At 38.3% G+C, this 12,817-nt stretch overlaps 1 protein-coding gene across 7 annotated transcripts in view; it reads right to left on the reverse strand.

The window, feature by feature from the left end:
• LOC144009496 (POU domain, class 6, transcription factor 2-like) overlaps nt 1-12,817 on the reverse strand; it is a 104,664-nt gene that overhangs the window by 90,364 nt on the left and 1,483 nt on the right. For 6 of the 7 annotated variants that reach the window (XM_077509258.1, XM_077509257.1, XM_077509260.1 and 3 more), the window contains exons 2-3: nt 12,351-12,500; nt 5,635-5,833 (exon numbers count right to left, since the gene is read on the reverse strand). In XM_077509258.1, the coding sequence (XP_077365384.1) occupies nt 5,635-5,833; nt 12,351-12,359 (208 nt within the window). In that variant the 5' untranslated portion in view covers nt 12,360-12,500. Of the gene's footprint in view, nt 1-5,634; nt 5,834-7,186; nt 7,367-12,350; nt 12,501-12,817 lie in introns of those variants that run through there. The other variant, XM_077509261.1, reaches the window with a different exon arrangement.

Consider the following 12,817-nt stretch of genomic DNA (forward strand, 5'->3'; position numbering starts at 1 on the left):
AATAATAAAAGGCCGGTGAAGGACAACGGGCCGCCGGGATGCGTCTCTGGTTCACGCCACACCAGTCAAATACCAGACGTGTCATTTCTCTAAACCTCCCTTGCGCGCAACCCCTCCAAATAAAAAAAACGAAAATAAAAAAAAACGTCGCTTGGATTGCGTCTCGCCGCCACCGACGGTGCCCGCTTTGTTAGCAACACATTAAAGGCCCGCCGGTATTGGATTAGGAAGTGCACCCGATGAGAAAAAAAAAAAAATGAATTAACATTGAAATTCAATTTGCTTCCTGCTTTCCTGACAAGACAAAAACAAGTTTGTGCACAAAGTCGACATGAAACGGGACGACCTTCGCTCAAGAACAACTCGGCGTGCTGGTTCTCATGCCGAGACGGATCCGACAGCGTTTCCTAAGCATGTTACACATTTGGGAACGTATTAGCGAGCGTGTTACTTTCCACGCACAGAACAACACTCTGAAATCCTCGTAATGAGATCCATTTCCCCAGGAAAGGCGTCCTTTCCTTCCCCCGCCCGCTTTTATTTATGCATTCACAACTACTTTATGACTTGACATCATGAGGCTGTTTGCCCACTAAGCTGATTACACAAAAATAATAACATGTCCTGCCTGCAGCTGTGTGTCTTTCGACATGGTTGGACCAGAAGGTTTGTCCCAAATGAGATTTGTTTTGTCAATTTTGCAGCAAAGACTTCAATTACTTATTACTTTCCTGTTTTAAAATAAATAAAATAAAATATGCAATGTAGTTTTTGTAATGAGTAAGTGAAAACGATTTAGTTACAGGGATGTAACGATAACGGCAACATCGTAATATCGCGATATTAAAACTGCCACAATATATCGTCGTCGTCATGTCACGATATTAAAAGCAGCACGTCTGTTATAATAAGACAGGTTGATTTCCATTTGTGCAGTTCTAGCACCCTCTTGTGGCTAGTTGTTTTTGTGCAATTTAATTGTATTTTTAATATAAAAATACTATTTTTAAGACTGCTGTGGTTGACATGGGAATAGTATTATTTTCTAATTTTTTCTAAATCTTACAGGTCAATTTAAGTATTTTTTTCTTGTTCTGTTGGCGGATAATTTTGCTTATTTGAAGTAATAATTTTCTTATTTTACTATATTTTTTATTTCCTTTATGGGTGCACCACTGCAGTGGAGAGCGCCACTGCCAACTATTGTAGTGGATGTATAATTACACTTTATTGTAGTAAGGTTAAAAACAAACCACAAAAAAAAAAAAACGAGGTCACACCCCCCTATTTGAGAAGGACTGTGCTAAAGTGTAAAATAAAATTCAGTATTGTGTCGTTTTAGAGGAGGCCAGTATGTTACAACAACTCTGCACCGATAAACTGACACGACTCACATCAAAACACTGAAAGCTGGCAAAAGTGAACAACTGGACTGTAAACAAAGCCTAAAAAGCTGGCTCCCGACATTCCCCCGAACGTGTGTTTTGATCCGTATGACCTCCCCTTGCCCAGTAATTCCAATAAAAAGGCCTGGGTGGTCTTTCTGGGCGACCTTTCGCAAAAAAAGCGGCTCGCCATTTTGCAGGAATCGGCATAAGTGCGGCCCATTTGGCGCCGACAGTAAGTGTGCGAAAATGAGCGGTGCTGTCCTTCCCTTTTTGACAACGTGATGATAGAAGCGTCACATCCTCGCAAGACTAAAATGCAAACTGACAAGAGATGAGCCTCCGCTCGCACAATATAATGTGGAATTGTGCTCGGAGTGTCTTATTATCTTGTCGGCTGATGTCTGCAAGAGGGGGATTTGACTTGAGGAGTGAAGACAGAAGCTGCAACACACATTACACGAGCACGCACACAACAAACAAACGTCTGCCCGCTTCCTAACAACAGCTTTCCACACCTAATGTCCAGCACTTCTGCTCGGGAATAAAATGCGCGGCGGCGGCGTGTTTGCGGTGCTTCATAGCGCCTGTTAGCTCAAGTGGAAGACTATTTGCACAGGCCAGCTTTTAGGAGGAGGAGGAGGCGGTGGAGCGCACGCACGCTTTCGGCAGGTTGGCCAGATAGACAATTTGTTTTTCGGACAAACGCCTCGACTGTCATGGCGGACGTCTACCTGACGAGAAGTGCAATCAGAAGAACCAAAGAGAATGGTTTGCAAACTTTTTACACCCCACTCTACAAAAAAATAAATAAATAAAAAATACAAATAAAAAAGCACCACAAAAAAATAAATATAAAATGAAATTTAATAATGATAATAATAATAATAATAATAATAATAATAAAGGACTGTAGTATGCTTATGTATTTATTTAAAAAAAACGATACTATAGAAGAGGCAATCTTCCAAGAATAGAGTATAAACTTGATTTGGAAAAACTTCTAATTCTACATAAATTAAGTCATAATGTTATGATGGGAAACCCCCCCCCCCCCGACTAATTATATAATAAAGTTATGATATGATGGGGAAAAACAACAACTAACTGTGCAGGGATAAAGTCTATATATATATATATATATATATATATATATATATATATATATATATATATATATATATATATATATATATAGATATATATATATATATATATATATATATATATATATATATATATATATATATATATATATATATTGACAAAAGACAGAACACAAGATTTTTTTTTTTTTATTGACAAGAGGAAAATAAATCTAATTTATACAACAATAAAGCTGTTACTTTGTATGAAAAACATTTGTAATTAACCTTAAGTCAATTTTTTTTAAGAAATAAAATGTAATTTTACGGGAGTAATGTCAAAAATTACGAATTTTAGAAAAAAAAAAACTGTACGCTGGTAATGATTCCATTGAAATGTACTGCACATAAGAAAATGAACCTAAATTAAAAAATAATAATAATAAAAAATAATTAAAAAAAACATTAAAGTTGAAACACAAATGCACTAAACTTAAAAGTTAAATACAACTAAACTGTACTTGGCCTGTCATTCTTTCACATACCACTAGAGGGAGCCCATGTACCACAATTTGTGAAACACTGACGCAAAACAAGCAAATCTACAAAGTCAAGCAATGATCACCAAAAAATGTTGCATTGTCACACTTTCAAATGTGTCGTCAGCACACTTTTATTGCTCAGCCAAAGTTAATTTTGAACTACTTAAAGATAGCAAATTTGGGAAACCTGATGTATAGGCTTTTAAGATGCTGTTAATGTTTCAGAATAAAAATAACAGCGCCGAATTTTAATTCATAAACCACCAAAGTGGAACAGGATGTGCTTAGGTGGATTATTTGGGATTTTTTTTTTTTTTACAAATTGCAAGAATAACGTGTATGTAGTCACGGTTTATTCCTAATATCAAACTCAAATCTTAACACAAAGAATATTTCTGTTCTCCACTCATGTCAGGTGCTTTCCTTTTTGTACCGCGTCCGACTCAATTGAGTCCAAAGTTAGACGATGGCGGTCACTTTTTTTTGTCACTTTAAAAGGAATTTGTACACAAGCAAATGATGTGGAATTAGCAGATGGACAAACACAAACTCCTCGAAACTCTACAGCCTTCAAAAATTTGGTAAATCCTGCTCAAGTCACAAATGTGCTCCTTTCACATGAATCAGCAACAAGATGACTTTAAGAAACGTTTTTTTTTTCTTTCTCTCTCCTATAACAATTATAGCCAATGCACACACCAAGCACAACGTTATGATAGTCGTTACGATAGTTTGTGGAGCTGTTATCATTTATTTACAGCCTAAATAGTCAGAAATGTGTTTTTGTGTGAGTATGGCGTCCATTTTTTTTTTGTGGCCTGTGAGAATTAGTATCTGACATTTTGAGTTGAAACAAATTTCGTCCATTAACTCCAACCAGAAGCCGAACTGCTCAAAGTATGACCAAATTTAACATATCAATCGGCATGATATTGCATTTTTTCAATGCGAGACATCAGCCATGTTTGTGCAGTTTGTCATTAGCAACATAGCGTAGGTTGAAGTTAGCGCAAAAAGTGTAGTTGAAAGGTCACAACCTCAACTGGTGAACCCGAATTACTTGGCAATGTCGCTGAAGCGGAGCATTTTTCTTGACTTGACATACTTTTGTCAAGTATGGATTTAGCAGCCTGCGATTGGCTAGCAACCAGTCCAGGGTGTGCCCCACCTCCTGCCCATGGCCGGCTGAGATAGGCTCCAGCACCCCCCGCGACCCTTGTGAGGAATGAGCGCTCAAGAAAATGAGGACTGATGGATGGATTTATCGTCAATCTGACATTTTGAGTTAGCTGGAAAATGGAGTTGGTGAGCTCCAACTTGAAATATAACATTTTGTTGCGCCATTTTTTTTTTCAGTCAAGTCAATTTTCAATGTCAAAAAGAAGGACAGCTACATAAACATATCAAGACTTACATTTCTATTGATATGATTTTGTTTAAATACCACAAATCAATTGTGGAAAGCTGTCATGTCTACCTTGAATACTGCAAGAAAAATCCCAATAGTGTAACACTGCCGCATGTGTGCTCATGCATGCATGCCTGTCTGTCCGTCTGTCTTTCCGGCTCACAGGTCAGAAGAGAAAGGCAAGACGGTCCACAGCCATGAGCGGTGCCACCGGGCAAAAAAAAAAAAAAAAAAAAGAGAGGCACCGCAACCACCCAAATTCACACTCCGGCGCCTCCGAATGGCAACGACATCACCAGTGACGACAAAATGTGTCGTCAACGCTCATGCGCAAGTGACCAAACAAACAAACAGACAAACAAACAAACGTAGAATCCTGCAAGTATCCCGGATGATGAGTCGTTAAAAAAAAAAAAATGCTGTAAATGAATCTAACTTACAGCCCAATTATTAAATTGCCACTTGTGGAAGAAAGAATACAAACTGAGCAAGTTTGTAAGCAATATTTTTGCTTCAAATTGCTTTTGCAAACTCTCGCGCAAGTTTGTGTCAAATTTCACATGACTGGTCATACGAAAACTACAGGGACACATTGATTGTGCAATATTATAACATAAGAAACATCAATCAAATTCATACACACACACACGGAGAGTATAGTGTAAGTTGAAACAATCATAATACTCATAAAAACAATACTATCAGTCTCATTGTAATAAAACTACTGGTTATTATGTTATATAATAATACACAAAAGAAGGCCTCAATTGAATGACAAAAAACACCAAGCACAACAATTGTCATAATTGATGGCATAATTATGTTAAAAATTGCCTTTTTTTGCTATTGAGTCATTCAAAAATGACATGGAACTTCTGTTTTTTTGTTGAATGTTGAGGTTTTAATTTGAGCAAACTCATTTACTAATTCATGTCAGCATTATGACAATGACGGAGTTAATATTATAGGAAACTATCAGCTCTTACAAAATGATGAAAAAACTTTTTTTTTTTTTTTTGCTAAATCAAACTTTAAATACAACTGCAGCTTCCAAGCCTGGCAAAGTAAGTTCAAATAGACTTCAATATTGACCACCAATAAATAGCACATGCAAAGAGCAAATATTGCTTCCGAAAAGCGGGCATCAAAGTATTTTTCCATGTGAGAAAAAAAAATTGTTGCAATTGCAAGCACTTGAAAGTTTGCGGACTCACCGTACAGTTTCCCGGGGACGCCCTCCCGGTCGGGGCCGTCCGCCGGCAGGATCGGCGCCTCGTCGTTGAGCTCGCTGTCGGGGCTGCCGGCCGCGTTGTCGTCCGTCCGGCCGGACAGTTCCAGCGCGCTCATGTCGCCGCCGCCGCCGCGCATGAGCGAGAGCAGCGGCTTGCTCAGCTGCCCCGTCAGCATCGGAGCCTGCAGGGAGGCCAGGTGGGATGCGGAAGAGGCGGGAGGGGAGAAAAAAGAAAAAATACAAGCCGTGGTTAGAATGTGCTCGCTCGGGCGCTCTCCTTGGCTACCTCTCACTCGCTATCTCTCTACCCGCATTCCCTCTTCCCACCCCAACCCCCCCCTCCCCTCCCGTCACCCTCACTCTCTCTCTCCTGAACCCTCCTGCTCCCTCCCTCCCTCTCCCGCTGCCTTTCATCCTGAAGTGATGCTGCGAAGAAGCGCTACGACCTGACGCACGCACGCTTCGTTTTAGCCAACAATGCGATGTTAAAAAAAAAAAAAAAAAAACTTCAATAACTTTGCGGGCACACGCACGCCAGCGATACAAACCCAAATCCTTGTGGAAGACTTCAACAGGAAACAAACATTAAATAAATAAAAAAACTAGACTCACACTACATATTTTCTTTACAAAAAAGAGATTATGGGATAAACATCTGTCAATGAAAAGTAAACCAAGTAACTAAAAAAGTGGGGGGGAAACTAAAACAAGTAGAAACTAGAGGTGTAACAATTAATCGATTAATCGTTCAGAGACCTTTGTCCAAATCTTTGAACTATTCTCCAGTTTCCGTCATCCGCCATGACAGCAGATTGATTATCTTGATGTTGAATCAAAACACGACATCTGCAAACATCTGCTTTCATTTTAGAAAATAAACCGACATTTTTTTTTTGGACAATTTTATGACGGATGTTTCGGACCAAACCAGGAACACAACATGATTTATGTTTATAAAAATTTTCTGGACTTTCAACTTTGAAATACTGTCTAAATAAAGTTGTTGTTGTTGTTGTTGTTTTAATTAAAAAAAAACAAAAAATGATTGATTGATATTGATTGATTTTTAAAATAATCATTAGTTGCAGACCAAGTAGAAACTCTTACTGTAGCTTCCTGAGACAAAGTAATGGCGACAATGCTGGGGGTGGGAATCTCAAACTATATTCATTCAATAAGTGTAAAATCCATATACATGGTGATATCATGATGTCAATGTAACTGATAAAAGGACAGTAGTAGAATCATTGGTTTATTAAAACAAAGTAACCTCTATCAATGACATCATTATTAGCCTATATTGCCAGGGATAATATCAGCAATAAAAATCAGCATACGCCACCATATCACAATAATCGACATGTGGAGGAACGAGCAGAGATGCAGAAAAATAAAAATATGATTGAGGGAACACTTGGTTCATTAAAACAAAGTAACAACAACAGCAACAACGATAGCAACATGTGATATTTTGTCCCCTACAAGTAACGTCATATCTCACAAACAGAACCAAATCCAATAAAGTGCACCCTTACCTCAACGAAGCTCCACAAAAATCACTAATCCCCCCCCCCCAAAAAAAGAAAAGAAGCTTTTCAGAGACTCCAAATTTGAAATGAGTCAAACGTGAGGGGGCATGTCGGCAGCCACCGCGTCCTGAAGCACGTGAACGGCCAGCGGAGCTTTCGCGCCGAGGTGGCTTCCCAAAGACGAGCGGCGGGGATGTCGCCGCCGCCTCCTCCTCCTCCCTCCCTCCCTCCCTCCCTCCCTCCCTGCATCGCGCACGGCCCACCCTCACTCGATCTGTCTCTTCCGCCTTGTGTCTGGCCAGCCGAGAGCTCCTCAGACAGTGTTCACCCCACCTCGGGCTCCGAGACGCAGACGAGGAGCAGCGGGGCCGCGCTCCGCTTCCTTATTTAGCAATCAACCTAAATATGTCTGAGCAAAGGGCAGGTGACCGCCGTCTGTGCACCAGCACAAAAGCGGAAAAAAAGATATAATTTTAAAGAATGACCTATGGTATACATCCCCATATAACGCTTTGATAATTTCATGAAATTTCTGGATTCAAGGCAGGATTAGATTTCCAAATCTGGAATTGAATTTTCAAGATTAAATGTGGTTTTGAAATAAACAATTTTGGATCAGATCTGGGTTTAATCTAATCCACCAAATGTAATCCTGGTGCATACGTGGAGCACGCGTAATGTAGAAAAATCTTTAACATTAATATTTTAAACTCCACAATGCACCTTTAATGTATATCAGCATTTTTTTTCCCCCATGCATCCATATTTTAATTGATGTCGATTATATGGGGATTTTTGCTATTGGTGGGCCGGGCCCCAAACTCAATCACTGATGGGTGATCAGCTAAAAAAAAAAAAAAAAAAAATCCAGATTTTCAGGATATTAGGTGCAGGAAAAAAATAAAATAAATATATATATTAGGGGTGGCAGGCAATTAAAAAAAATTTTATTAATTAATTTAATTTAATTAATAGCATAACTTCAATAGTTAACTCACGATTAATTGCAAATTTTATCTGTTCTGAATATACAATACAAATGTTTTCTGTTTTCATACTCGTTAACATAAAAGTGGGGAAAAAATGTTTAAGTAATAGAACTATGACTGCATCTTTCAGTAATTGATACAATAATTTCATAATAATTCATAAAATGGAGTTAAAATTCAAAAGATGTACTGTACTCTAAAAAACAAGTGTAATATTGTGTTGAGGTCACTTCTCTGCCACTAGATGGCGTAGGTGCATTTTTTTTTCATATTAAGAGCTATCGAATCTTTAACTTGTGAATTTTTGCCCATTTTTAAAATTGTAAAAAATAACTTGACCTCATTATATATATATATATATATATATATATATATATATATATATATATATATATATATATATATATATATATATATATATATATATATATTAGGGGTGTGGTGTGTGAATTGCCTAGTATCTGGGGATTCGACCCGTATCACAACTCATAGGTTGCGATTCGATTTGATGCCGATTAATCATGATACAAATCCGATACGATTACTGTGATTTTTTTTTTTTTTTTTTTACTCAAATTTAGAATACTAAATCAGTAAACTTGTACATATACACTGTAAGATTTGTATGATAATGTATTGAACTGAAACTTCAACACAGGTTACAATCTGTTTCATGTTTGAACAGAATAAAAATAAAATAGTAAGGCGTCATGTTCGATTAATATAATATTCCTCCATGCTTAAAGTGTGAACCTTAAACCTAAGTAACACTTTTTTTTTTAAATATTTCCATCAAAAATTGATGTTTAAATATCGATTCAGCCGCATATTGAATCGATACAAGAATTACGAGCTGTAACATTGCGATATATTGCCGAATCGATTTTTCTGAACACCCCTAATATATATTTCTTTATTCATTTATTCCCCCACCCATCCCCCATTTGTTAATGACTACCAATAATAGCTGTGCTACGTAACGAAAACAATATAGTATTGTATGATATAACTTGCCATCGCTTATTTTTATGTTTGTGGTATTGGGTTAGCTTAGTTGCTACACTAATGGAGCATCCTTCTTCTTGAAGTGACAAGTGGCTTGGACTTGGAGAAGGGTGCAAAAAAATAAAAATCATCCCTAATCGATAGCTTTGATGACACGACGATTATCCCCTCATTCTTAATGGAATTGCTCCAAAGAGGGCAAATTCATAAACAGTTAATTCATTCATTCAATTAACGCAGATGCTGAGAGATGTGTAAGCCCACCTCCAGCACGCCCCACCCCCACCCATCATCATCATCATCATCATCATCTTTATCCCGCAGCCTCGGAAGCCGGAGGAAGATTCGAGCCCTGATCTCATTCCCGGCACTTGTTTGGAGTCTGTCAGGAAGAGGAATGCCGGCATTAGGGAGCAAGCGCCACACACTCGTGATATGATGAAATAAGGAGGAAAGGGGAAAGGGAAAAAGAAAAAAAAAAGACAGAGGGATGGAAAGAGAGAACGCTGCTCTTCTCCAAAGTGTCACTGGCTTGTTTATTCTATTTTTCATCATAGCTGCCGGGCCAAAGATTCCCATTTTCTTTTATTCTTTTTTTTTTTTTTTTTTTTTTGCCCCGCAACACACACAAATCCACGCGTAAACCCGGCAAAAAAAAAAGCTGTCATTTTATAGGTGTTGCAAACGCTCATGCCCTAGTGAAAACTATTACATTGTGAAATTTCAGGGCTGCTCCCCGCTGTCCCTCGCAGCCTTCAAGCAGCCAACAGACCGAGAAGAATAAATAATAAAAAGCTATTGATTATTTTGATGACTGCAAGATTCAATTAGGTATTAATTTTGCCCTCCAGTGGACCTATCAAGGCGAGGGGGTGGGTGAAGGGGGGCCGGGTACGGCGAGTTGGGGGTTGCGCGCAGAAGGGAAAATGTGCTTTGATGGCCCACATTTGATTTAAGTGCACTCCAAAAAATCAAATACGACACAAAGTGCGACGACTAGTGACATTGTTAGCGGACACGCCAGTATTGAGCCGCCGCCGCAGCTGCAACTCTTTCTATTGATTAACATTTTCATAGATGAGCATGTGTCACATCAAAAAAAAAAAAGGGGGCCGGGTGTGGTGACAAGCACACACACACACAAAAAAAAGGGGGTTGCATCAACCACCCGGACACGGAAGTGGGAGGGCTGATTAAACTATCAATATGGCTACCTGCCGGATTATTATCTCAGATGTGGTGTATTGATACATCAGCATAAAATACCAATGGCAATATTTCATATATATCTTATATTTAGTGATAAAGTATCAATAGAGGCGTCTACAATATTGATTTTGCATTTTATTGTATTGTTATGATACCGTATTAGTACACGAGCTCTCAATATTGATTTTGCAACAATTGATTTTTTTTTCTAGTGTTAAAGTCTCAATACGCCAGATTCAAATATAAATATTGCAATGTGTTGTATCACAATCTCTAATGAAAGCATTTTGATCTACAAGTATCAAATGTCTGATCAATACCTCTAATAATGATGTAATATTGCACTGCATTGATACAAAATGTTAATTTATGAAGGATTTTGTTGACATACATTTTGACAAAAGGGATGTTTTCCAACATCTTATTATAATCTAGTCTGTAAAGAATATATATATATTTTTTTTTTAATTAATGATAATAATCTAAAATATGCGTTTGAATGATATTATTGTAATTTGCTTTCGCTATAAGTTAAGTATTAAGAACCTCACAATTCGATTCCATTTAATCATTAAGGCTGCAATTCAATTCAATTTTGATTGTTTATGTTGTGATGCAATTCAATTTGATATTGATTTGAGTAATTCGATATACACACATAGTAAATGATGACAGTTTGGAGAGATTTATTATCTTGCCCGTGTAAACATATGGTATGGCCGCCTCGCAATTTTGAGCAATAAAATATCAGAATCTAATCATAACTTATAAGAACAAAAGTGCATTCAAACTTAATATTTAGTTCCTCTTGAATATTATAACAAAAATACAAAATTCTGCCTAGTGTCACATCTTATAAAATCCCTTACTTTGTCTATTTTCTGTGTTCCAGAATAATAAAAGAACCCAAATTGACCCTAAATGTCAGATTTAAATGTTGAAGCCACTGCAGCTTGTTTTGGTATTTTTGTTGTTGTAGCAGCTTTGTCCAAGCGCCCCCCACTGGTTAGGAGGTGAATTGATTCAGAGAATCTGCTGAATCTAAATTGAATTAGGGGGCATTATTGCGATCAATCGATTAATCAATATTTTTAGCCACCCCAGAGAAAAAAAATTTGAAATTACATTTTTTATTTCATTTTTAAGGCGTTATCTAACTGCCCCAGTGGCAACGAAAGCTTTTTTTTTTGTTCCCCCAGAAGCATCAGTTGATGTGGTGAAGTTGATATTTTTCCTTTCCATCACACTCATTAAAGCGATCAACAGTTTGCCAAATTGCCCCCCTAACATGCAGCCCCGCTCTTTCTCTCTCTCCAGCAAAACGCTCCCTGGTGGATGATTGGAGGGCGCATGCAGGCTTGAGTGTTATCAAAGCAGTGTATTAAAAGCAGCTCTTTGAAGCTCAATCGGCACCGGCAGGTCCGGAACAGGGAGCAGCCTCTGATTGGCCAGGTGAATCTTGTTTTTTTTTTTTTTTTGTTAGATCGATCGACTGCGCTGACATTCTGGAGCATCAAAGCTTTCAGTGCCCTAATCTGACTCCTCCTATGAGGGGGCAAGGGTTGTTTTTCTGCTTTTTATTTTTCCCTATGAAAAATACCCTATGAAGTGGAGCTTGGACACTGCATTTATCAAGCCATAAATAATGTAAACGTCTGCAGAGAATGGCACGCTGTACAGCGGGCACCGCGCCGGAGTGACACTACAGAGGACTCGCTGCCACTCAAAAGCTCACTGCGCCGTCCCCGGAGACCTCCCGCCAATGCGTACGAAAAGGTGTGAAAATCGGATTTCCCAAAAAAGGGATCGGTAATTCTCTCTGAGGGTGGAAGCCTCAATCAATAAATCATTGCTAAGTAGATTGTAAAATCCACCTCTTGGTATCAGTGCATTAGGATTCTCCTGAGGATGGACGAAGGGGGGGTGGCAGCGTGAGACAATTTCAATAAAGAGAAAGCAAATCATACCGTTGCCATTCAGGTTGGACGTTGGCGAGCGGCCGTCAGCATCGAGGAGGAGCTCTCTGAGAGGCGATGAAAGGCTACGAAAAGCATTTGGGGGGGCCCCCTTCAGAGTTCCTGTGAGAGCGTTTGAAGAAGTCCTTCCGCCAGGTTATGCTAGAAAGACATGGAAAACTTTCAATCTATAACACAAGGCTGAATGATTATTAATTCTTTTTTTTTTTTTTTTTGTTAAATCAAATTCATTGCCACGATGAATTCCCCCAATCGATTTGCGCTCCTTTGTTCCTTAGTATGGCCCTTAGGAGGACAAAATGGACCCTGATAGAAAAATGGGGCCACTTTATTAAAAAAAATATTAATTTTTCCTAATAGTAAAATATATCTTCACACCACTAATATAGACAATTTAAAAACAAATAATACTTCAATATTTCTTATTTGTTCCTATTTCAGGAGGCTGATTTAAAATA

Source organism: Festucalex cinctus, chromosome 20 (genome assembly GCF_051991245.1).
Source record: "Festucalex cinctus isolate MCC-2025b chromosome 20, RoL_Fcin_1.0, whole genome shotgun sequence".
Taxonomy (NCBI): Eukaryota; Metazoa; Chordata; class Actinopteri; order Syngnathiformes; family Syngnathidae; genus Festucalex; species Festucalex cinctus.